The 26332-nt window shown below is 47.7% G+C and overlaps 1 protein-coding gene across 6 annotated transcripts in view; it reads right to left on the reverse strand.

The window, feature by feature from the left end:
• Dlg3 (discs large MAGUK scaffold protein 3) overlaps positions 1–15473 on the reverse strand; it is a 52438-nt gene extending 36965 nt beyond the window's left edge. Inside the window, exons 1-9 of one of the 6 annotated variants that reach the window (XM_048417759.3) lie at positions 15088–15473; positions 11816–11866; positions 11293–11417; positions 10931–11100; positions 10479–10615; positions 10032–10176; positions 9315–9474; positions 7674–7830; positions 7171–7273 (exon numbers count right to left, since the gene is read on the reverse strand). In XM_048417759.3, the coding sequence (XP_048273716.1) occupies positions 7171–7273; positions 7674–7830; positions 9315–9474; positions 10032–10176; positions 10479–10615; positions 10931–11100; positions 11293–11417; positions 11816–11866; positions 15088–15444 (1405 nt within the window). In that variant the 5' untranslated portion in view covers positions 15445–15473. Of the gene's footprint in view, positions 1–6242; positions 6400–7170; positions 7274–7673; positions 7831–8668; positions 8918–9314; positions 9475–10031; positions 10177–10478; positions 10616–10930; positions 11101–11292; positions 11418–11815; positions 11867–15087 lie in introns of those variants that run through there. The other 5 variants (XM_048417757.3, XM_048417756.3, XM_048417755.3 and 2 more) reach the window with 5 other exon arrangements.
• Positions 15474–26332: the final 10859 nt, after the last annotated feature.

Below are 26332 nucleotides of genomic sequence, written 5' to 3' on the forward strand. Positions count from 1 at the left end.
GACAAGAAAGCACCTGCCTAGCTAGGTTCAAAATGCTGTGCCAAATCTCACAACCATGTCCTTGGGCTACAGAAACACGGAATACGGAAAAGCCCAACACAAACACACATGCAGCGCCAGGGGACAAAACCATAAGGAAAGCTTCACACTCTCTTCTAAGTTTACATAACTGGGTGGGCCTGAAAGGGTGTAATCACTCTGAGAAAAAAGTCTGGCAGTTCCTCAAAGTCTGCAGTTACCTTCTGACCCATAGCAACTTCACTCTCAGGTGTGAATCCAAGAAAGCTGAAAACATCTGTTCACACAAAAACTTCAGGAATGTTTGTAACACAGTATTCGCAGGAGTGGGGAAGTGAAGAGAACACAAATGCCCATCAACCCAAGAATGGAGAAAAACAAAATGTGCTCTAACCATAGACTGCACTGTTATTCCACCCTGAAACACTGGAGAACTGACATGTGTCACAACATGACTGAACCATGCAAAGCTTACACTAAGTGAAGCTGGGCACAAAAGGCCACATACTGCAAGGTTTACATGAACTACCCACAAAAGATTAGAAGGTGCCTAGGGCTGTCTGGAGGGAAAGAGCTAAGGGGAAACAAGGAGTGACTGCTAGGGTCAAGGCTTTGGGGAGTGAAGAAAATATTCTAAAATTGATTGTGATCAAAATGCTTTTCTGAAAATTGTAAAAACAACTGAAATGTATATTTCAAGCGAACATGCTTGTATTATGGCATGTGAATTATATCCCAATAACCTGATTCCAAAAAGGTGAGCCCTATCTTTTCATCAGGTCAGCATTTCTAGCTAAAGGACCTTTACTCAAGTCTTAAACCCCTGCAGCACACGCAGGGGATAAGAATGAGAGCTAGTTACCCTCAGGTGCCTTCTCGTCACTGGCCCAATAGCATGCCCGGCCTTCTATTTATTCTCAAGTTAATCTATAAGCAGGATAAGAATCCAGTCAGAGCACAACTGAGCAGCAAACAATAAGCTGGTGAAATATGCTCAACATTACTATCAGGGAATGCAAACCAAAACCACAATGAGATAGCACTTCACACCCAGCAGGATGGTGACAACCAAAAGGACTAATGCTAACAAGTGCTGGGGAGGACACAGAAATGGTGCAGGCCTGAACAAATGGACAGCAGCCTGGACAGGCCTCTAAAGGGTGAACATTGAGTGTTCACGTGATTCCAAATCCAGAGACTATATTCAAGTAATATGTATGCTTATGTCCATTGAAGGATCTGAATATTAATGTTCATAAAGTATTACTTATAATCATTCTAGAGTAGAAACAACTCAAAAACAACACACACAGGCAAAGGAATATTATTTATTCATAAAAAGAAATGAAGTACCAATACATACTACAACATAAATTAGCCTTGATCTTGTGCTAAGTGAAAGGAGCCAGTCTCAAAAGACCACATGCCATATAATTTCACTTACATGAAAAATTCAGAAAAACAATAACCCCACAAGCATCAGAAAGGAGATTTGTGGTTGCCTGGGGCTAAGGGAGATAAGAAGTTTGGGGATGATGGTTAAACTGTTAAGCTCCATTTATGTGTAGTCTGGAATAAATTGTTAAAGTCATAAAAAATGAGTGACAGGGCTGAGTGGTACAGCCCCTGCTTAACATTCATAAAGCCCTGGATATCAATGTATAGCTTAATAAAAACAAAAAAATTAAAAAAGAAATGAGAAATGCCTACTTATGCCATTAACATTCTTAAACCTGTATACATTTGCTATAAAATTGAGCAAAGCAACGTCCACCGTTTGGCACCTCTCGGAAACGCCCCCCTCCCACAACTAAATCACTCTCTGTGGGAAACTCACTTTGCTTCTGCTGAGAGCTTCCCACGCGCTTCCAGAAATCCCTTGTCCACTACTATTTCTTTGGGGACAGGATTGTACGATCACCTGAACTGAAAAGCTGAGATAAATGGGGTGTAGTAGCACACACCCTTAATCCCACCAGCATTTGGGGAGGCAAAGGCAAAGGCTTCTATGAAGACTGACACCAGTCTGATCTACATAGCAAGTTCCAAGCCAGTCAAAGGTACAAAGTGAAGCCTTCTCAAAAAACAAAACAAATAAAGTACAGCCTGGTGGTAGTGGCACATCTTTAATCCCAGAACTGGGAGGCTGAGGCAGGAAGATCTCTGAGTTTGAGGCCAGCCTGGTCTACAGAGTGAGTTCTAGGACACCAAGGGCTACACAGAAAAATCCTGCCTCAGAAAAAAAAAGTATCATAGTGATACTAAATAAAGCAATTTAACAACCTATGTGCCAAGTCACAGGTTAGATGATGTCCAACCCCTACTTGTGCAGGGGAGATACATTAGAAAGCAAGTATCTTAAATCTATCACCCTCCCAAAGCTTGTCCCTCCCTGTGTATTAAAAGGAGAGGGATAGAAAAAAATCTCCCATTCCTCCCTTCACCACAGCCCTAGGTCCTTTGCTTCCATTAATTTGCCTCTTATAGCCCATATATGTAAATAAAATCATGCAATATGTGGCCTTTAGTGCCTGGTTTATATTGTGTTTTTGCTGTTTTGGTTTGGTTTTTGAGGCAGGGTCTCACTATGTAGCCCTGGCTGGTCTGAATTTCCTATGTAGACCAGACCGGCCTCAGACTCATAGATAACTGCTTGCCTCTGCCTCTCAAGTGCTGGTGGGAGTACTTCAAGCTTTTAAGGTTCACAGGCCTGTTGTGACAATCAGTTCTTTATTCTGTTTGATGGTAGAATAAAAACCTGGTCTCTGTTGAGAGTGCATTTTGTTTACCTTTTCTTGGCTTGATGGACATTTGGGGCCTTTCCACCTTTTCACTACTGAGGAACCATCTTTGTCCTCGCCTTGGTCTTGCTTTAGGAATGTAATAGGTGTTTCAAACTTCTTTTGCCTTGATGTACTTTTAGCTCTGCTCTCATGACAGATCATACTGATAGGGTAGCAATGTTTACACCCTTCATTCCCAGATTTGGAGAAATGTTGTAAGAAAAATAACCCTTTGAAACATTCTAGTTGTTAGCAGCCCTGGCCTCTAGCTCCAGGCCTTCTGTGAAGGGTTTCTGTGCTGAGCCCATTCAGCACCTTAAAATGGAAAAAGGCATTCTCTTGATTGGCATACTCCTACCCTATGTGGATTTACATTCCAGTAGGAAAAAAACGTTCACAAAGGATCAGTCCCTAGTTGGGCTACTTTAAGTGATCAATTTCTGACTCACTTCTTGATTTGGACATCAGGTTTCTACTCTAAAAACAAAAGGCCTTCCCAGAAAAACACTTGCTCAGTTTAAGCAAAGGCTGAAACAGAGTAACTAGGCAAAAAAAATGTACATCTCAAAATGTTAGTGGCAAGCCCACCGTCACCTTGGTGCCGCAATTCCATAAGTCAATGAAACTTATTATCCAGTTTAAAAGAGTTTGGAAGAAAGCCTCTGCCACATACCACCTAATAGGTAGGATTTTGAAATCCACTACAGTTTGGAGCAGTCAGAAGTGAAACTATTAAATAACATCTTTTACTGTGGTGTCTTATCATTTAGCAGTTCTATTTCTATTTCATATTTCCAAAACTCCATCACAAAAACACTTTGTAAGACACCCATGCTAGGCACAATATAAAGCACAAATACAGAGAGCCAATTCCTATACCTCATTAGTTCACACTAAGCAAACACATTTACAAAAAAGTCTCAAGGTATGAGCATTTTAAGTTGCCACCCAGCCCCCCTGAATGTTCAAGGGAGATACATTAGGAAGTGACTGCCTATCACATCCCTAATGCTTGTCCTTCATTATGTATTCAAATGAGAGGGGGGTCATAAAAATGTTGTAAATTTATCTATGGCAATACAGGCCATAGATGTAGGTCTGTGTCATTGAACTATAGACCTACATGTGGGAAGTGTGTGCTAGTATGACTTATATCTCATCTAAACCATTTTAAAAGGCAGGGAAAAAGTTCTTATCCTGACTGTTCTAATTAGTCAGCGCTATTTTAAGCACTTGTGCTAAATATGATGTAGTCAAAGCCTGCACGGGAACGGTGCCTTCGCAGAGTCCCCTTCCATTCCGATCTGTCTTTCCCGCATTCCTTCCCTAGCCCCCTGGTATTTCTCCACCCCGGTTCCTGGTGGGCTTCCACTCTGCACGAGTCTTGGGTCTCAGTTGTTATAAGCACTGAATGTGCCCCTGGTGGACCTCAAAATCAAATGGTTTGCTGACCCTCAGCAACTCTGCCTGTGTGACCTCAGGCCACTTGAGTTCTAACTCTCCCACGGTTGTTCCAGTCTGCACAGTAGGGGTGCCGACTGTGATCTGACCCTTTCCAGTGCTCACGTTCTATGTGAGAAATCTAATCGAATGGTTGCTTAGCCAATAGTATGCAAAGTCTCTGCCACTTTTGCCAACAGACACATCTATTTGGATTATTCACCTCGCAAGCAGCCACCATGATGTAATCCTCCAAAGAACCATATTTAGTGTATTTTTTAAATTACCAATGTGGAATCCTTATCATTAAATACGAGAATTTAATCTAAGAAAAGTGTGGATTCAATACAGAACGTCTGATGTCTTGACCAGTACCTAAAGATACATTTGCAAATGAAGACAAAGCTTGGCTTATTGGGGCTCTGTTGAATTGAGCAAATCAAAGACAAAATAAGACTGGGGAGGCATTGCTAAGCAGTGCTTCAACTAATTCCTGAAAGGAAGGCCCTGTGCAGCAAGTGGTAGAAGGACCTGCCACAAGACAGCTCCTCAGTCGACATCAAAAACTCAAAAACACACAGAGAGCAGCAAACCCTGCAGCAATCACTTTAGCCACTTCCAGCTTTTTATGCAGACCAGTTGCATTCCCCAAACAAAAGTCAGAGAAACAGTTAGTCACCAGTTTCCAGCATACCACCACCACACAAACTCACAGTATTGTTTCCATATGCCCAGCATCAGAGAGAAAATCGAAACATCATTGGCTCTTCAGACAGACAGACAGACAGACACACACACACACACACACACACACACACGGGGGGGGAGGAGGGGGGAGAGAGAGAGGAGGGAGGGAGGGAGGGAGGGAGGGAGGGAGGGAGGGAGAGAGAGAGAGAGAGAGAGAGAGAGAGAGAGAGAGAGAGAGAGAGAGAGAGCGCAGTGAGGGGGACAGGCAGGCAATGAGAAGCCATTTCCTTTGCAGAACCTACTCTTAAACGAGAGCCAAAACTGATAACTATTAGTTGCTAAGAAAAATCCAAAGGCGAATTCTCTCCTGAGAAGCAAACCGCAAAAGCCTGATTCATAAAAAAAACAAGATCCGTAAGGTGCGTTCGTTCCCTGTCAGGAAGCTGAAAGCCAAACATGGAGATGAAGGAGTCGAGGTGTCCATTTGCATCTCTCTTTCCAATTATCTGAGACTAACGAGATCGCCTATTAGTTACCTCCCTTCACTCCCGTCTCCCAAGGAGCCTGGTAAAGGGTGACAGGGCCGTCTCTCTTTAGGGTTCAGAAAGCACGGAACCAGCGTGGGGGAGGGGCAGGAAGGACAAAGGTGGTCGCTTTGGAGGCTCCCTAGCTTTGTCACAGGGATCCCGGCTGGCTTCTCCTGTTCTGCTCGCAAAACTGGAGCACCTGCCAGGGCCAGGTCCCTTCCTCCACATGGGTTACAGGCCTGCAGGGCCTGGGTGTCCAAGGAATCCCAGGCGCAGCAGCCCTAAGGGACAAAGGCCAGGCTTACAAGAGGGAGGGGAGACGAAAGACGTCTGGTGCAGAATGAAAGCTTTGAGAAGTCAGGGGGCACGAGAATCCTCAACTAATTGCCGGCATTCTTAGGGTTAGGGAGAGAAATGCGCATGGGGGGAAAGGGATGATTTAGAAAATTCCTGTGAGGACTCGAGGGCAGCTAGGGACGCAGCAGGAAGGAGGCTGTGGGCAGCACTGAGGCTTTAGGGCAAAAGGGGGGCACAGTTGATGGGTGAGAAGCGGTGATGGCACGGAGGTGAAAGCCAGGCAGGGTTCGGTGGACGGAGAGCCCCTCGCGGCCCAGATGCAGGCCGAGCAAGCCCCGGAGGTGGAGAAGGGGCCGCGGGGTGCGCAGCTTAGGCTTTCGAGGGAGAGGGCAGAGATGGGGCGCAATGTTGGAAAGGAGGCTGAGAACAGAACAGTGGAGAGGCTAGGGGGGACTGCGAGGGGGCCTGGCCCCGGTCCGTCCCACCTCACCTGGCACCCAGTCGGAGTTCAGGTCTAGTGTCGAGAAAGCGCCGGCTCCGGCCGGTCCCTCTGTCCCGCGCGGGAGACCACGGACACAAAGCGGGGCGCGCGGGAGGAGGGGGAGGAGAGGAGGAGGGGGAGGGGATGGAGGAGGAGACGCCAGAGGCGCGAGGGGAGGAGGGGCGCCCGTCGCCCTCCGCCTGGGTCAGGGGGCGGGGCGTTCGGCTGGAGGCCGCGCTCCGCGCGCCAATGGTTGTCCAGCTGGCTCGCAGGCTGGGGCGCGCCTTCCTATGGTTCACCTCAGCACCTGGGCCTCCGCGGGCCCCGGCCAATCAAACACCTTTGTTTGTATAACCGGAGCCGCCCACTCGCCCCTGCTGAGGGCCTGCTAGCTGAGAAAACAAATATCTCCAACTGGCTGTGAGTCTTCTCCTGAAACCCCCCCCCCCCGCCCCATCCCAAGGTTTTAGCATCACCTTTCAAAGCCTGTGTGGGTCTTGTAGTCATTTTAATGAAGGCAGATAAATGGGATTCACAAATATTTGCCCCAAGATCGCTTAGGATTTCTTACTCTCTAAAGTCTCTAAAGAGTAACCAAGAGTTACTCTTTTCCAAGGCACACAATTCCAATCACCACCTCTGAGCCCTCCGCTTCTCCTTGGCTTTTCCAGTTGCCCTAAAATCTGTGGTGCTTCTTCCCCGTGGGCTGCTGCCCACTACTGGTTTTGTGCAATATTGCACCCCTCATCAACAGGCTCTAAACACCCCTTGATTGATGTTCCCAAACCACCCAAACCAACCACACTGTCTAGAAGGGAAAGGAAATAAGAAGTTACCGCACTAGAGGACCGCAGATTGGTCAAATGGCTTTGCTTCCTTTGGTAGGAAAAGCCAACACTAAGTATAGGTTTTAACTCATCTTCCCGTCTTCCCTTACCTTCAGGTCTGTACTGGGCCACAATGGTGACTGACTGGCCAGCCCGTTTCAGGGCAGCTGCTGCCTGCTCATGAGTGGCATTCCTCAGGTTGACTCCATTTACCTGTCCAAAGAGAGGAGCTGTGAGTCACCCTAAATGCAAGAAAGAGTCATAGCAGTTAGAAAGGGGGCTTACAACCCATCTCTCAGCCTATTTGGATTTGTTTCCCCAAATTCCATCCTTGCCCCCTCAAATTAAACCTATCACTAGTGTAATAATTATTTTTGTGGAAGTAAAATGCCAATCAAACTAAAGATTCAGGGACATTCATTTCTTCCTCAAGTACAAGTCTGGTCTTGGTCTCTTTTCCCTCATTAAAGATATTTATAAAGACAATTTACATTTTCTTCAGTTCTTAGCCCTTCCCTCATCTCAAGAAATATTTCTTGGCGGACACAAGGGCTCCCCCTCCTCCCTTTCAGTTTGGCACAGCACCCATCCCCCCACCTCGCCTTTGTCTCACCGATAAGATCCGGTCTCCCCTTCGCAACTCCCCACTCAGGTCGGCTGGGCCTCCTGCCAGGATGAAGGAAACAAAAATGCCTTCTCCATCTTCTCCTCCTACGATATTGAAGCCCAGGCCTGTAGACCCTTTGTGCAGGATGATCTTGCGGGGCTCTCTGGAGGGAGAGGAGTAAAGACATGACAGGGAGGTCAGGACAAAGGATGACAGGAACTGTTGACCCTGCGAAGACCAGTCTGTCACGAGAGCCATACTTGCTGTAGGAAGTAAAGACTTGGGCTTCTATATGTGATACCCTGTTTTCCCCCTTTGTCTCTTGAAACCTGCTTGGCTGCTCTGGTATGGCAGGTGCCAAGTTTCAGTTCCTTTTCCTAAAGCGCCCTAGTCAATTTCTTAATGGGCATTCCTCCGCACTCTCGGGTCAACAGAACCTCAGTCAGAACTCTAGAGCCCAGATTTCCCAGCTCACTGGCTCATCTTCCCCTGAGTCTTCTGGTCTGTGAAAGGCCCTGGGCTGAAAGAGAAACCTATTAAGGGCAGTGGAGTGACCCTGGGTTGATGGCCCTCGCCATCCCAAAGATACTTCCATTACACCGGCTGCTCCAAAGCTCTGAAATCCCACCCTCCAACTAGGACCCTTTCTACCTTCCCCCAACAACCTAACAGCTACTGCTGGCCAGTGTGGAAGACAGAGATGAAAAAAAATCCCAGGTCCCGAAATGATGCTTAAGGACTACACTGAAGAGAGGAGACAAATATATTTTTTTAAAAAAAACTGACTCCAACTGGCCATATTCAAGGAAGCTCTCTCTAAATGATCATAGTGCCACCAGGTGAGCGGAATTCTCTGCACATGTGTATCTCCACAACTCGCCCGACTCCCCAGCACGTTGTCCCATCCTGCCATCATCATCTGTTACATCTTTCCTCGCCCAGGTCTCAAGCGAGCCTCTTCCTTTCTTGCTGTTGGAGTCTCGGGGTGCGATGCTCCCTACCTGGCATCCCCTCCGGGCCGCAGGGAGCGGAGCGGCCAGGCCCACCTCTGCGAGGCCCTCCTCCAGGCCGAAGCCGAGGCCGTGCCCAAACCCAGGGCCAAGCTTGAGCCTGAGAACTTGCGAGCCCTCTCCATGGCTCCTCTGGTTCTCCCCGGGTCAGCCTACCCTTCCGTCTCCACTGCCGGCCCAGCAGCCACCAGGGCCCCACCCCGTAAACCTGTCCCCCTGCAACCCTGGCCGGCCTGACCAGTTCAACGGCCCCAGCCCGCCGCCGCCACCACGGGGCGGAGCCCTTCCCGGCGCGGTCCCGGGCGGTCCTGGCAATCTCTCAGAGTCCCGCCAACACCGTCGGCTGAAAGACCTTCCTCAGTGATTACGTATGACTACCGCAGAGAGGATTGCCACTGTCGCGGGGCAGGAAACCCCCGTCGCCCAACTCCCCCCGCCCCCCAGCCCCCTAAGTGCTTCACCCCACCCCGGATCTGCTTTTTCTGTTCTGGGCCACTCGCTAGGCACTCCCCCTGACGGCAGAACTCGTTCTTGCAGCCACCTCTGTCCCCTCCTAGAGTCCCAAGGCCTCACTGTTGCCGGCCAGAAAATGCATCCTCACTCCACTCTAGGTCGAAAGAATAGGATAGGGTCTTACCTGGTGAAGTCTTCCTCAGCCAGCATGTGCCTGGGAATGGGAGAGTAGCGTGTAGGGGGCACCTGAGGAGGAGCAGGGTAGGTGACCTTGCTCTCGACTGCCCCGAGATAACCCAGGTTGGAATTATGGCTTATGTGGTTGTCAGCCAAGGCAGTGAAAGCTGAGGTGGAAAAAGAAAGAAAATGGTCCAGAGATGCCCCCACTATGGAATTTTTCCCAACCCCCTTCAAGGATTTTTCCATACATCCTACCTCAAGTGCAAAAACGACCCAGGGATGCTGATTCCCTAGGCTGCAGCTCTCGGCTTTATCTGTTCCCCCACTCTCACCCCAGGGTTCCTCCTCCTCAGTCCTTTTCTAAACCCTGGGCTTACCCCCTGTGCCTCTTAGAAAGAGCTGAAGTCAAGGCAGTCTACAAAGAAAGGCATGGCTAGGGGTGTGACTAATAATAATCCCTCACATCTCTGTTAAGTTTTCCAAAGGCTTTCTCATCCATGATCCCATTTGATCCTTGCAGCAGCCCAATGAGGAAGGCAGCATATTTATCATTAGCTCCTTTAGGCTGAAACGGAAACTAAAGGTGCGAAAAGAACTCGCCCAAGGGCACCCAATTCCCAAGTACAGGGCTGGGGCCTGGACTCAGTTATGACAGGGGCATTTGTATTTGTACAGACACTTTGCCCCCGGCCCCCCGAAACCAAGGCCAAAGAGTACGTACTGCTGGCGTAGTCAGGGGGAGCATACATGTCGTTGAGGTGGAGGCTGCCTGGTTTGGCCACCTTCAGATAGACCATATCTGATGTGTTCTTCAGTGAGGCTACAGCTTCCTCGTGCCTCACGTCCTGGAGATTGGTGTTGTTCACCTAGAAGAGGAGACACTCTGGGGTGGGTCTTAGAAAGGGAAACCTCTCCAGGGAGCTCTAAGGAATGGTTTTCCAGTATACTAACAGGTCCAAGTGGGGTAGGACTAAAGGGATATAAAGGTGGTTGACCCTACCACGGAAAGATCTAGGGTCTTGATTTCTGGGTACACACAACTCAAGTGATAGTCTTGAAATTCTCCGAAAGGCCTCCTTCTCTACTGAGGCTTAGGTGTAGTGAGAGGGTCACCAGGGCTGCCTCTCCCCACCCTACCACTTGGGCACCCCCATGAAGGCTGTCTCACCGCAAGCAGCCGGTCCCCAATCTGTAGGCGGCCATCCTTCTGAGCAGCTCCTCCTTCGATGATCTTGGTGATGTAGATGCTGTTGTCTCCTGGGATATGCTGGTTGCCAATGCCTCCAGCAATGCTGAAACCCAGGCCTAGACAGCACCCAGCAGGAAGGTGGGAGAGGGCCACAAGGAGAGATCAGCACGTTTCCTACTTTGCAAAGTTGATTCCCTCCCAGCTATCCCACTTTTGTCCCTTCCAAAAGCTCCTTTCCCACCAGCCCAAATACCAGCCTAGCACCCCAAGGGCAGTGAGGGGTGAAACCTAAGGTCAAGAAAGAAGGCTATGAGCGGGGACTGGAGGACTCGTGTTAGGAGGAAGGCCACTCCCTTCCATTCCCTCAAGGAGCAGCTGTGACCTAGGACCTGGGGGTGGGGGGCTAGAGCTAGGAACCAGGAGGGCCACACCTTTGGGCCCTTTGAGCAGGTTGACCTCCATGATAGTCTCAGGCGGGGGCTGTCGCCGCCGCACCACCAACCGCACCACAGGGCCTGCCTCCTTCAGAGCCTCCACAGCCCGGCTGTGCACCACCTCTGACACGTCCACTTCATTCACCCGTAGCACACAGTCGTTCACCCTGTGGGGAAAGCCCGAGAGGCATGACACCATGCCACCATCCCTCTACCGTGTGTTCTATAGCCTCCCTCTCCTCTCCCTTTCTCCTTTCCCTCTCTGACCTAACGGAAGGGTCATGCTGCCAGGCTGACCCTTGTCTTCTCGCCTCCATCCTGTCCCTTCCACCCACAGCCCTGCTTCCAGGCCATCTCACCCCAGCCTCCCATCCATGGCAGCTGCTCCACCAGGAATGATCTTGGTAATAAAGATGCCAGGGTCATCAGGGACATGAGGGTTGTCGATGCCACCTGCGATACTGAAGCCCAGGCCAGAGTTGCCCTGAGAAGGGGGTGGAAGGGCATAGTCATTTCATTCTGAGAGCACAGGAAAGAAGGGTCTTGGCACTCCATCTCCCTCTATATTCCAGAGTAGGTTCTCCAGGCCCCATGGTAGGATGGGGCACATTCATCAGAAACCTAGAAGTTTCTCAGCCTGTGTTGACCATTTGGGTGGGAAGGCCTCAACAAACCAACCCCCCACCCCAATTCTCCAGGCCTCAGAAAGCAAGATCAATGAATATTTATTTGGTAGATGAATGATCTGGCTTCTGAGGGCCCTGTTTCCCCATACTCTCAATAAGGCTCCCCTGTGAGTCTTGAAATGCTGCTCAGGGCCCTCCCCTCTCCTGGATGCAACCCTTGCTTCCCATTTCCCACCCTCCCTACTGGAAAACTTACCCGCTCCAGTACTATCTCCTCGTACTTGAACATGCCGTCACTGCCGTTCACCTAAGGGAACACAGAATGCTTCCTTCAGAGTTTCCTGCCCTCCCAGTCAGCTGCCCTCTAGTCAATTTGCTTCCTTCCCCGCTCCCACAAAGATCTCAAGCACACCACAGGATATCACTAGAGCACAGATGGGGACAGGCTGACCCCAAGCGAGCACACCCCACGCCCCTCCCCTTGCGTTCAACCGTGGAAGTCCAAAGCCAGCAGCTTGTTTAGTCCAGATCAATTGTCTGAGACTGAGCCAATCAGTGGTGCACTCACGGATAGACTGGGCTCCAGGGCCTCGGGGTTCACTAGGAGGGGTGCAGGGCTGGCCTAAGGGGGATGGCAGAGATAGAGCCTGGTGGGCAAACCATACCACACCCAACATCAATAGGAAGTGCCCAGAAGCCTGGCCAGGGAACTTCTCCGTTTCTGAAGCACAGCTCCCCCTGACATCAGGATCATAGGTTCCCACAATGTCAGATACGGGAAGACAGCAGACACCATCTTAGCCAACCACTTTCACATGACATCTGGGGACACTAAGACCCAGAGAGATTGTAGGGTGTGCCTAAGGGCACACTGGGAGTTAGGGTGTAAAACCTGTCCAGGTGCTCTTTGGATTATAGGAGGCTTCAAGGCCAGTGGCATTTTGGCTACTCATCCCTTCTCCATGTTATTCCTGTCAGAGTACCTTGGAAGCCCTATTTTTACACTTTCTTCAAAGGTTCCAGAAATTCAAGTTCTCAAATGGATGGGAGTAAAAATTCTAATCCATTTTTTTTCCCCAAGGGACTTTCGACTTGAATCCTTTGTGTCCCAGAAGAAAGGGTCGGGGTGGGAACTGGTCAGGAGTCTAAGGACAAACCAGGGGTAGGACAGGACTGGAGCAGGCAAAATCCCCTGTGAAGGAGACCCTGATGGCCCACAGACATTGAAGCAGAACGTGTGATCTTTAACACACAGTGGCCATGAGAAGACAGGCAAGAGAATGATTCCCAAAACATGGGCTATTTTCAGCAGCACATAGACAGTAGCCTTCCTGACAGGATATGCTTGTGGCCGGTTTTCCAGTGGAAATCTGATTCTGCCCAGACAAGTACACCTGCTTCTTCATTCCCACAATCATTTCCAAGACTGAAGAAGCCCCCTTGTCTCTCTCCCCATGTGTCCCAGCACTAATCCAGATTTCAATGGCTGTGTTGCACCTTTCTGAAGTTCCGGCCCCAGGGGAGAGCAGCTGGGAAGGGTGAGGACTTATCCTGCTCGGCTTCCCCCTTCCCAGTTCCATTCTTTGCAGGGCTGGCTTCCAGAGTGCTGACTAGCCATCCCTCCCTTATTTCCTCCCTCTTGTTCTGTGGTCTTAAGGAGTCAGTGGTAGGATTCTAGCTTTATCCTGGTCCCAGGAAGAAAACAATCTCTGGCTCTTCAGAGACCCCACCCCCAGACCAGCACAGCTGACTGAAGTACAATACAATAACTACAGAGCAAAAGAAAATCCATGCAGCTCTTTCGTGTCCCTGGTGCACCATGTGTGCCCACATGTGCCAAGCCATGACCCCTAAGATCAGTTTGGGTGGTACTTGGAGGTCTCAGCTCTGAGTAGCTCTCCCTCTAGCTCTGGTCCCACTCCCACTCAGAACCCTTGCCACCCAAAGATCAGTCTGGGTAAAGAAATGGTACCCAATGGGCCCAGCCCTGGAATTGGCACCTATTTGCCACTGGGCAGGCCAAGCATGAGCATGTGTTTGTAAGGGAGAAGCAAAGGAGAGGGGATTCACTGGAGAGGGCAAAGAACCAAGGCTAGGGACACAAGAAGAGGTGTAGGCAGACAGAAAGGCTGTACATAGGATCCCTCAGCTCCAAGAAGCCCCCTCTTTTTCTTCTAGGTGCAAACACATCCCATCCTCAGAGGAGGACAGGAATGGTCAGAATGGTCACCAGCTTGGGGCAGTCAGCACCTGGCCATCAATGGCAAAGCCTCCTCCTCTCTCTCCACCCTGGGGGCTGCAGAACTAGACAGGCCCTCCGCCATGCATGCCAGAGACCTGGCTCTGCCGGCCCAGCCTCCATTTTGCTGCTTCTCCCACAGATGCTCCTTCCATTTTCTAAGCTGGCAGTTCAGGCTGGGAGTGGAAGCCGGAGTTGTGCCCAGCACCCAGGGGCTCCCAAGCTGTGCCAAATCAGAGCTGGGGAGCTAAGTTCTCCCACATCTGTGGGTACCAACAAGGGCCATGCCCCACTCGGTGAAGACCCTGCACTAGGGCAGCTACCCTTCACCTGGCTTCAGTCAATATGCCTGCTTTGGAGCAAGGAGACTTGTTTAACACCCCCCACCCCTCACCCCCCACCAGCACACACACTTCAGAGCGAGCGGCTTGGACAAAAGAGTCTGTCCTTCTCAGCAGCCTCTCAGCCTTGCTTGGGACGTGTCTCGCCTCCTCCCCCTCCCCTCTTTTTCCTGTCAAGCGCTTCTCACCAGGGACAACACACACACACACATATACACACGCGTGCGCGGGCACACACACGTGTACACTCTTGAAACCACATGCTTACACACATATACATGGAGACACACACAGGCAAGCACAACTACTCCTGCAGCCTCGTCTACAGAGCCACCTCCACATCCAGAAAGACATCCTCGCACATCCATGTGCACGTTCACACACAAAGGGACTGGGACGGAGAGGGACTCATGGTATTGAGATGAAGCTCAGCCAGTCCCGCACATGGGTTCCACTACATACATTCACACAAGCTCTATTACTTTCCTCCACACACCCCAACATACATACAAACACATGTGTTCCCCCCCCCTACGCAGAGCACCATGCCCCCTCCTCCCCTCCTGTGGAGACACACACCACATACAACCCCCGCAGAACCTCCCGCCCCCTGCCAGACACAGAGACACTGCCAACCTCCCCCCCCTCGCCGCACTGAGACAAACCCAAATCCCCCACACTAGAAAATGTGCCCCTCCGCCATACCATCACCCCCGACACAAACAGCTCCTCCCAATCCCCTTCAAATGGAGACCCCCTAAACAGACACACAAGGATGCACATATTTTCAACAGTATCTTTTCGGTCAGCCGCAGTGTTAAGGCTCGGGGTCCGTAGACTTGGAGCCCCAGCAATCCCTACTGTTTCCCAGACTTCCTAGACCCCAATCCCTAGTCCTTTTGGGTTGTCCCACCAGCCCCCACCACCCGCCCATCCGCCGGTCCTTACCTGCTCATACCAATCTCGGTTGGTACAGGTGCACTCGGGCCACCAGCTGGGGCCACTGCCGTTGAGTTTAGGGGTGCTCTTGCCGGGGACTGGCTTAGGGGGCACTGGTCCCACATCTCGGCCTGTGGGGATGAGCTTGGCCTTGGTGCGAGGGGTGGGGGTAGCCCCTGCCTGTGAAGGTAGGGTCTGCGAGCTGTAGCCTCCATAACTGGAGCTGGCCCCATTGCCCCCACTTGGCCCATAGGGGTCCGGCACCTGCCAATCCCCGTAGCCAGGGGGCTCAAGACGCCGCAGGGCGGCCAGGCGGGTCACCTCATAGCACTCGGGGCACTTACAGCAGTGCTGGTGCTTGTGCATGGCACTGCCCCCCGCGGCTCGGACCCCCCAGCCCACTCCAGTTTCCACGCCGCCGCCACCACCACCCGGCTCCCGAGCACACTCGCACTGCTCAGACCAGGATGGGGGGGGCACCCGTGGGGGTGCCCGGGCGGAGCGGGGCCTGGGGCCGGGCGGGCGTCCCGGGGCCTCTGCCCCCACGCTGCCCCGCACCCATGGCTCCCCCTCCAGCACTGGTGGCTCCGTGTCGCCCGTTGTGGCTTCTGGGCCAAGGCCCAGCGGCAAAGAAGAAGCGGGAGCCCAGGCAAAGGCTAGGTGCGGCGAGAACCTCTTCTGCTCAGGTCCCCAGGATGGATCTGAGTGGAGTCAAGAGCATCTCTCCCTGGCTCCCTTCTCAATTGATTCCAGCCAATCAGCGTACAGAGTCAGGCAGCGGCGGTGGCAGCAGCAGGAATGCTAAACAGCAGCTCCTTAAAGGAACAGAAGCAGAGGTGCCCCCAGGAGCTCAGCCACAGCTCCCCCGTTCTCTGGGGTACTTACTACCCTGGTCTAGGTGGCTGAGATTTGGACCACTGGAGAGCTGAGGAGCACGATCCCCTGTCCCCCTGTCGCCAATTTAAGGCTGTCTTCTGCCCACTCCACCCCGCCCCACTTCCAAGAGGGAGTTGCAGTGAGATGCTCAATGGGTCCCTAAACCTGCTCTAAGCTAGGGCCACCAGAAGTAAAGACAGCAACAGAACAGACCGAAGGGGCATCTGGGCAGGATGCGAGAAGTGCTGCCTCCTGCAGGGGACCAAGGAAGAGGGCAGCATCTAGGTCTGTTAAGTATCCTGATCGGGACCATTGTTCTCTGATCCTCTAGGCCCTGAAATGGCTATCTCATAGTCGACCTTCTTACATCACCAGTGAGAGACTTAACCCCAGAACCGGCAATAGTAGAAAACTACTTAAGCCTGCCTCAGACACTTCTGCCTCCACTCCATGGTTATTGTTAGGCCAAGAAGCCTTGGGATCTGAGAGGAAAGGGAGTCCAGAGTAGAAGGAAGTGACAAGAAAGCTCTGATGTGAGAAAAGCCAACTCCGCAGCTCTGGAAAAGCACCTAGAAGTACCTGCTGAAGGAAGTCCCCGTAGATTCACCTGGGTCACCCTGTAGAAGGTGGGAAAGGGATGATGATAAGACAGAATCTTTTTTTTTTTTTTGAGACCGAGTGACCATCTTGCCTCAACTACCTGATTGGTGCTATTACAGGTGTCACCTGGCCTAACTTTTTGTTGCTGTCTTTGTTTTATCTTTAGCAGACAATGACTGAGTCATTAAGTAGTCTGAAGCACAAACAAAAAGCCCTATCAAGGCAGAATTAAAGTTACCTTAATTCTACCAATAAAAATGGGAGGTTCAGCGACGTTAACACAGCTAGGCAACATAGCTGAAAGATGCAAGTCTTTGCCATCTGACTCAGATCGCCCCTATAATGGATATACTCTAAGTTTTCCTACAGCTTTTAGGTCTCAGTTTAACTCAACAAACATTTGATGATAGAACAGTAAGACTGAACAATATAGAACACACAGAACAAATCCCTGTCCTTGGGGAGCCTACATTCTACTGAGGGGATACAGAAGACATAATCACAACAAAAATAGTTAATCATAGAGTCATGATGATTGGCCATGATTGGCATCTTGGCTAGAATTAGAATCACCTAGAAGGTACACATCTGGGCATATCTATGAGGGCATTTCTGGAGCATATGCCCCTCAATGTGAGTGCCATCTTCCGGTGGGTCATCAAGGTATAAAAGTCTGAGTGAAATGCAGCAAGCGTTTGCCTGTTTTCACTTCCTTTTCAAAAACTATCTGTAGACTTGTTTATTATTTTCTGTGTACTAGTGTTTTACCTGTATGCATGTATGGGCACCGTTTGCATGCAGTGCTGGCAGAGGGCAGCAGAGGGTGTCAGATCCCCTGAAACTAGAGTTACAGAGAGTTGTGCACCACCATGTAGGTGCTGGGAACCAAACTTGGGTCCTCTGCAAGAACTACAAATGCTCTTAACCGCTGAGCCATCTCCAGCCCCTCTCGACTCCCTTTTGAGTGAGTGCCTCTACTGCTACTGTTGCCATCGCTGGCTGCCATCAGACTCCACGGGTCTCCCAAAAGAGCTTAACACCAGTGACTCTTCAGGGGTCCTCCAGGCTTTCAGCACTTGTTTGGAGCTGCTGAAACATACAGTGTTTGGGACTGAACAGCTACCAGGTTCTGTGCCTTTCCAGTATACAGACAGCCATTGCTGGGCTGCTACCTTCCGATCATGTCAGCCAATCCAATAAGCCATTATGATAATATGCATGCATTCTATTGGTTTTATTCCTCTACAGAAGCCTGTCTAATGCAGATTTTGGTACCATAAGTAGTTCTAGAGAAAGAAGGATGAATGCTTAATGGTTTCTGAACTAGTTCTCTAATTTGATTATATATATTCTCTTGATAGCATGGAGAACACTGACTGGAAATCCATGATGTGAGCTGTTTAAAGAAATATGTGGGCCGGGCAGTAGCAGCACATGCCTTAAATCCCAGCACTCTATAGGCATAGATAGGAGGATCTCTGTGAGTTTGAGGTTAGCCTTGTCTACAGGTCGAGTTCCAGAACTGGCTCCATAGCTACTGAGAAACCCTGTCTTGAAAAAAAAAATATGTGAAATAAATGCATTGGACACTTCTGGTTCACCACTTGTGAGTGGCAAGAAATTTGATGAGTTTATACATAATACTTTTGAATAATTCTGGAAAACAGGTAATATAATGGTGTTGACTGGTTGCTTCTAGTATCTCTGGATCAAGTAACAAAGGGAAAACATAAGCTCAGAGATGCAGTTTCCCAGCTCCAGGTGTGTAGTAAAAAAATCTAAAGGCTCGGCCAGGCGGTGGTGGCTCAACGCCTTTAATTTCAGCACTCGGGAGGCAGAGGCAGGCAGATCTCTGTGAGTTTGATGCCAACCTGGTCTACAGAGTGAGTTCCAGGACTAGCTCCATAGCTGCTGAGAAACCCTGTCTCAAAAAAAAAATCTAAAGGTTCTAAGTATGCCCTGAGAGGGAGTCCTCTCTCCAGCACCCATAGTGCTGAAGATGCCAAAAACCAAATAAGAGGTCTCATTGTTAGTTTAGCTGACTTACAGCACAGGTTTAGGTTGGAGCCTCAAAATATGTCTGCAGTTAAAGTGAGGACACTGACTGGAAAAGATTGGGATCCTATAATTTAAGATAGAGATGTGTAGGAATTCCTAATGAGGCCAAAACATTGAGTCCTCGGATACTAATAAATTTCCTTTTAATCATTGAGCCATTTCTCCAACCCCCAAACTGTTGAGTTTATTTTGCATGAACAGTCTCCCACTCTTAGTAATAGGTATATCCCCACCCTGTCCCCTAAAGTTCTCTCCATCATTGTTCAAGAGAATCAATCCTTCATTATCTATAGAACTAGCAATTACTGTCTCTGAAGGAGATACCATGCAAGATATTGTTGATGCCCCTCAGAACACCTCCTTCTCGCCCATCATTAGTCCTAGACCTGTAAACAAACTCTTAGAGGTGAGGAACATAGTATGACCCTGAAGAGATGCACTATGCTCCAAAAGAACTGCTTGAATTTTCTAGTTCATACAAGCAGAGATCTGGAGAATGTATATGCTAATAGATTTTATGGTGTGGGAGAATTGTCTGTATTCTGTCAATCACATTTTAATAAAACACTGATTGGCCAGGCAGGCAGTATAGGCGGGAAAGCCAGACAGGAAGTAGGGGTGGAGCAAAGAGACTGGGAGTATTCTGGGAAAACAGAAAGCTCCTTCTGCCATTCCTGCACAGACCACTGAAGAGGCAACAACATGTGAGCTGACAGCTGAAAGAGGTACCAAGCCATATGGCTAACATAGATAATGATAATGGATTAATATAAGTTACAAGGACTAATAAGAAGCCTGACCTAATGGGCCAATCAGCTTTATAACTTATAGAAATCTCTGTGTGATTGATTTTCTCTGGGACTTGCCGGTTGTGGGGTACCGGGCAGGACAGATACCCCAACAAGCCAACCTTCATGTTACAATTTTAAGATTATAACATAGTGGTGAACAGAACATAAAGCCATTCCAGGCTGAATTTACTGATGTGAACTGAGATTCTGGGTTTAATGTTTCAGCTATCACAGTATCCACATGGAGCAATTCACAACCTCCTGCAACTCCAGCCCCAGGGGATCCAACACCCTCTTCTGGTCTCTGCAGGCACTGCATTCACATCTTCACATATCCACCCAGAAATACACACACACACACACACATTTATTTGATTGGTTGAATGGAGTATGAGTCTAGAGATGGCTTAGCTGTGAGCGAGCTGGATATCTGGATATGCCTGACGTTCTTTGGCTTAATGTTGATGACAGATTCAGTGGCTTAGGGTAGCTGGATATCTACTCCTCTAACCATGGAGAGTCCAGAACACATGTCTTCCAATAATACTATAAGTAGGTTTGAGAGAGGCACACCAGCAAGCTTGAAGAACTCTGTCATTGCTCTTTCATGTATTGCAGACATTAGAATGGGAGACATAGCCATTCAATTGGGTAACCGAACTGCAATGGGTGTAAGAGTGTAAGAGTTACAAGGGCCAAGTAGCCATACTAAATTACCAAAGGCAAAGTAAGAATATCAGCCATAACAGACAGTAGAAGAAAAGTAATGATCTTGATGGTCTCTCTTGATGCTGGATAATCAACCATGGTAATTTGAGAAGTGAAATATATAGGAAATCTACTAAGTTCTTGTTTAATGTGTATTAGAAATGTATTTTCAGAGCAAATGAGCAAAAGTCTATCTTGAATCATAGCCACAAAGAACCATGGCTCCTCAACCAACTTCCACACTTTAGACAATTTATAGGACTATGAAAGACATGGATCCTAGGTCCCCTTGAGGAGGTACCCAACTATACTACCAATTGTTTTTACTATTAACCTTTCTTCAATCTCTCCTGAAATGAATCTACAGTCTTTTCCCATGGTAACTATATGCTGAGAAAAGGAAATAATCAGGTATTTTGTATCTACACTGGCTCTCAATTGACATTAAGTCCAGGAGATCTCAAATAGCATTGTGGTTCTTCAGTCAAAGGAGGGACTTAAGGATATAAGATAAGCAATGGAATTTTATCAAAGGTCTGACTCACAGTTGATTCAATGAGCGCCTGAACTACAGTTATTTTCCTGTAGTTATTTTCCCAGTCTCAGAATGCATAATTGGGTTTGATAAACAACTTAGAAGTTGCAGAATCCTCACATTGGTCCCCTGACCTGTGGAATGAAGATGACATATAGGGCCATTAGAGCTGCCTCTGCTTGGAAACGAAGTTAACCAAAAGCAATATTGTATCTCTGAAGGGATTGCAGAGATTAGTGCCCTCACCAAGGACTTGTAAGACGCAGGGTGATGGTCCTCATCACATCCCCCATTTACCTCTCCTACTTGGCCTGTGCAAAAGATGAAGGGAATGACCATTCAGTACCATAAGATCAATCAAGTGTTGACTCAAATTGAAGCTGCTGTGCTAGATTCGAGTCTTTGCTTGACCTAGATTAATACATCTCCTGGCACCTAGTATGCAGTTATTGATTTTGCAAATGCTTTTTATCCATACCTGTCCCGAAGGACTCCCAAGAAACAATTTGCTTTCAGCTGGAAAGGCCGGTAGTACACCTTCACTAGCCTTTCAGGGGCAGTGTCAGAGAAACACAGCCAATACAACTAATAGCAGTCTAAGGAATTCCCGTCTCCCTTAGGGACCTCTGCTCAGGTAAAACCAAATTCTTGACTATCCCACATTCTGAAAATATTTTCAGAATGAACCAGAGTGAATCAAAATTAATGAGTTTATGAAGTATTTTGCCAAAAATTACATAGAACAAAGATGGTACACACCTCCAAGATATGGACTCAGTCTTCTTTTTTAAATATTTATTTATTTATTTATTTATTTATTATGTATACAATATTCTGTCTGTGTGTATGCTGCAGGCCAGAAGAGGGCACCAGACCCCATTACAGATGGTTGTGAGCCACCACGTGGTTGCTGGGAATTGAACTCAGGACCTTTGGAAGAGCAGTCAGTGCTCTTAACCTCTGAGCCATCTCTCCAGCCCCCTTCTTTTTAATATAATAATTTTATTCATCCTATGAGAATTCTTTACAATGTGTTGTGATCATATTCATCCTCACTCCCCCTTCTAACTCCTTTCACCTCCCACCTCCCCATGCCCTCTAATGTGACTCTCTTTTAAAAAAATAGCACACTGAGTCCAATTTGTCCTGCCCATACACACATGGGTGTGACCATCCACTGGAGTGTGGTCAAACTACCAGGGGTCTAACTACCCTTAAACAAAATGGACTTTCTCAAAAGCCATCACCCATCAATAAATAGCTCCTTAGTTAGGTATGAGGTGGGGCTCATGAGCCCCTCAGTTCTCCATGCTAGGGTATTGACTAGCATAATGTTGTACAGGCCTTGTGCGAATAAACACAGCTGCTGTAAGTTCCTGAGTCCAACAGTTCTGGTGTGTCCAGAAGACACCGTTTCATTCTGGTCCTCCCCAACCTCTGGTTCTCACAATCTTTCTATCCTTGCTTCTACAATGGTCCCTGAGTCTATGAGGAAGCAGATGATATGGATGTTTCATTTATGGCTGGCTTTCCAAAGACACTTATTCTCTGAACATTGACTAGTTGTGAGTTTCCTTCATTAATTTCTGTCTGGGGCAAAAAGAAAAATGTGTAGACTTAAGAGTCACACTTAGATCTTGTCTTAATTAGGGTTTCTATTGCTGTGATAAAACACCATAACGGAGAAGCAAGATGGGGAGAGAGTTTATTTGGCTTGCACTTCCACAGTACTGTTCATTGTGAAGAAAGTCAGGACAGAAACTCAAACAGAGCAGGAATCTGGAGGCAGGAGATGATGTAGAGGCTATTGAGAAGTGCTTCTTTCTGGTTTGTTCCTTTTCATTATAGACCTGCATAAGACTGGCCACTAATAACCATGTGGTACAGTCAATACAAAGCTGTTTTGAAATCTCCTTTGTCAATGATGTTAATCCAAAACTCTTCAATTTAGTCACAGACAGATAGATTTTTTTTTGGACAAGGGCAGAAAGCAACCACATTCTTCACCAAAATATCACAAGAACAGTCTCTAGAACACTTACTAATATTCTCCTCATCTGAAACCTCTTAAGTCAGAATCTACATTTTTCTCAGCACCACTGTCGTCCATGCTCCTACTAGTGTAGCCCATTAAGCCCCACTTAAAACATTCAATTGCTTTCCTAATACAAAGTCTCCCAACATCTACATTCCACCAACAAACAGCATGGTCAGGCCTGTCACAGCAATACCCTGCTCCCTGGTGCCAACTTTTGTCTTAGTCAGTGTTCTATTGTTGTGAAGAGACACCATGAACATGGCAACTCTTGTAAAGAAAAACATATTATTGAGGCTTGCTTACAGTTTCAGAGATATACTTTATTTTCATCATGGCAGGCAACATGGTGCCAGACACATGATGCTGGAGAAGTACCTGAGAGCTATACATGCAGATCTGCAGGCATCAGGAAGAGAGTGACTCACACCTCTTAAGCCTTTCAAATAGTGCCACTTCCTGGTTACTAAGCATTCAAAAATATGAGCTTATGAAGACCATTCTTATTCAAACCACCACGGGGGGGGGAGAGAGAGAGAGTGAGAGAGAGAGAGAGAGACAGAGAGACAGAGACAGAGACAGAGAGAGAATGGGAGGGAGGAGTCTGAGGGATGGGGAAGGAAAAAATTGGAAAGACAAATTTCACCTTTTCCATCCACTCTGGACTTAGAGGCATTTTTTCTCAACCAGAGAAGTTTGGAGGGTCCAGACTGTAGGGCATGGAGGTTTTGCTTGTTTTTCTGCACTTTATTTAAAATATAGAAGAGACTCTGGCAGTGTATTAGTAAGCTGCTAAGCATTGAGAAGACTTTAAGCTGCCCAATTGCTAGGCTAGTCTATACTCAATCATTAATTAAGGAAAGTTGTTGTCCATTAATGAAAACTTTCAACAATAACAATTAACATGAAGTCCCTGCATATCAAATAGTGGGTCAAGCATTCTACACTGAATCCTCACAAAATGCTATGATGATTTTCATCACATAGAAACAGAACTTGAGTCTCAAAGAAGTTCTCAGTCACACAACTGGTGTCTGGATGAGTCTGACTGAGCAATCCCTGTGTGCCAGGGTCTAAGAGTATAGAAAACATGACATTTTTTCCCTCATCAATGGACTCCTAGTAGCTACCCCTCAGGATTGGTCTGGCCAATCTAAAGATGTCATCTATTTTAGAAAACTTTTCTCACATCCTCCCTGTCCAAGTAAGGCAAAGTACTTGCTTCCCTGCTCCCTTTCTCAGAAGTAGCACTGTTCATGGACATTTGAGTGATATGCTTCCATATTTTCTTTTCTTTTACTAAGCACCATGGCAACAGAGCTTGTGTTCATCTACGTGTGGACCTTTAGCAGACATCTCGAACTCAGCATATCTGAATGACTGATCTTCTTAACAATAACTCCTCCCAAAGTTGTCACTGTCTTATTCATTAGTGCTTTCAGGAGCTGCAGAGACTGGTCAGTGATTAAGAATACTTGCTGATCTTCCAGACTAGATTGCTAGCACCCATATCAGATAGCTCACAACTACTTGGAATTCCAATTGCAAGAAAATCTGGTGCCTTCTTCTGGCCTTTGCAGGTATCTGTCTGCTTATAGCACACAGGCACACACACACAAAATAAGTAGATAAATATTTTATCTTAAAGAAAGAAAAAAATTGGGGCTGGAGAGATGGCTTAAGTGGTTAAGAGCATTGACTGCTCTTCCAGAGGTCCTGAGTTCAATTCCCAGCAACCATATAGTGGCTCACAACCACCGGTAATAAGATCTGGTGCCAACTTCTGTCTGCAGGGACACATGCAGGCAGACCATTGTATACATAATAAATAAATCTTTTAAAAAAGAAAGAAGAAAATTAAGGGACTTGTTTAACTCAATTTAAAAGAAATACTAATTTGACGTTCCTAGTTTCTCTGGAGATAAAATCCTGGGAACAATACCTCATATCCAAACTATCAGTAAATCCCATCAGCTGTCTCTTTGAAATAAACCCGGAGCTGCACTGCTTCTCATCCTAGCTAGTGCTGTTCCTCTAGTCCATGACACAATTGCTTGTTCAAATGGATCACTTCAGTAGTCTCCTTTGTGATTAGTCTCAAGGCTTCTACCTTGCCCAATGTGGTAGTCTGGGTTCTAAGCAATGTGATTCCCTCATTGTATTTCAGATCTTGTCTGCTTGTGTTCTACTCCCTCACTCTGTTGCAGTCACTTGGGCCTCTTTTCTGTTTTCATCAGCAAGCTGAGCGTGCTCTCCGTAACGCCTGTTGGCCTGTTGTCTCGGTATGTTTACTACTTGGTGTGACTCACTACTCATGTCCCTGCAGTCTACTCAAGTGTCAAGTTGTGTTCAACCTGTTTATTAGGTTGTCAAAAAAGGAACTGAGGTTACAGACCATTAATTTTAAACCACTACAACAATGCTCAAATATATCTTTAATACTCAAAACAGGAACCATTACAACCAATGCACTTTTGCCAACAAAAATCAATAGGTTTATTGCTAGATCATGAAAACCTATGCTTCTGGATTACATTCTTGGAAATTCTTGGGAAGCATTTTCTTTATCTCTCTGATTACAAAGCATTTTCCATGCAAATAAATTGAGATGCCTGAAGAAGTGGTAGCCAGTTGGGGAGAGGTCAAGAAATACATTAGATGAAGCAAAACTTTGTAGCTCAATTCATCCAATTTAAAATTATTTTTCCTTTAGTTTTATTTCTATGTGTGTGGGCGGTTTCCCAGCATGTATGTCTCTGCACCATAGGATAGAGGTATACCACCCACAGAGGCCTGAAGAGGACATAAGATTTGCCGGCACTGGAGTTACAGACAGCGGTGAGCTGCCATGTGGATGCTGGGAATTGAACCTGAGTCCTCTAGAATAGCAGCCAGTGTTCTTATCCACTGAACCATCTCTCCAGCCCCTCATTCAGCTTTTGAAGCATTGGCTATGCTTATGTGATAGGGTATTGCTGTGGAGCATTGGCATTTCTGTTGATCAATTCCAGCTGCAGGCATTTGTTGCGGTTTTCAATGTCTCTTGTGGGTTTGCTGAGCATACTTAAGTGTAATGATTTTGCCAGAATTTAGAAACTTGTGGATCAGATCAGCAGCAGACCACCAAACAGTAACAATGACGCGCGCGCGCGTGTGTGTGTGCGTGTGCGTGTGTGCGTGTGTGTGTGTGTGTGTGTGTGTGTGTGTGCGTGTGTGTAAGTCTAGCCATGGGAAGTGCTGTGCAGTTAGTTTATCAGTCCAGCCACTGAGCTGGTTGTTTGCTTCTCGCTGCACATCACAATCTGATCCAGAAATGGCTCGTTATTGTTGCATAGAACAAATGAGGATGACAGTTCAAAATAATGAATTTTGAAAAAGTCTTCTGTTGTCCCATGAGGCACCCACTTAGCAAGCTTTTGCAGCTTTCCAATTTGCTTCAAATACCAAATGCTTGCTACATGGAATAGACCCCCTCTTCCCTATCCCTCACACGCAGTACATTCTAAACCATGTTCATTATATATAAAGCAAACAAACATGTGACTCTTAAAAAAGAAAGGGACAGGTTTACTTGCAACCTAAGTGACCTGAACTCATGGTGGGTTCCCCGGGTTTTCTTGGTGTCTCATATATCCCAGACCGGCTGCTAAA

The sequence above is a fragment of the Myodes glareolus genome, chromosome X (genome assembly GCF_982192425.1).
Source record: "Myodes glareolus chromosome X, mMyoGla1.1, whole genome shotgun sequence".
Lineage (NCBI taxonomy): Eukaryota > Metazoa > Chordata > Mammalia > Rodentia > Cricetidae > Myodes > Myodes glareolus.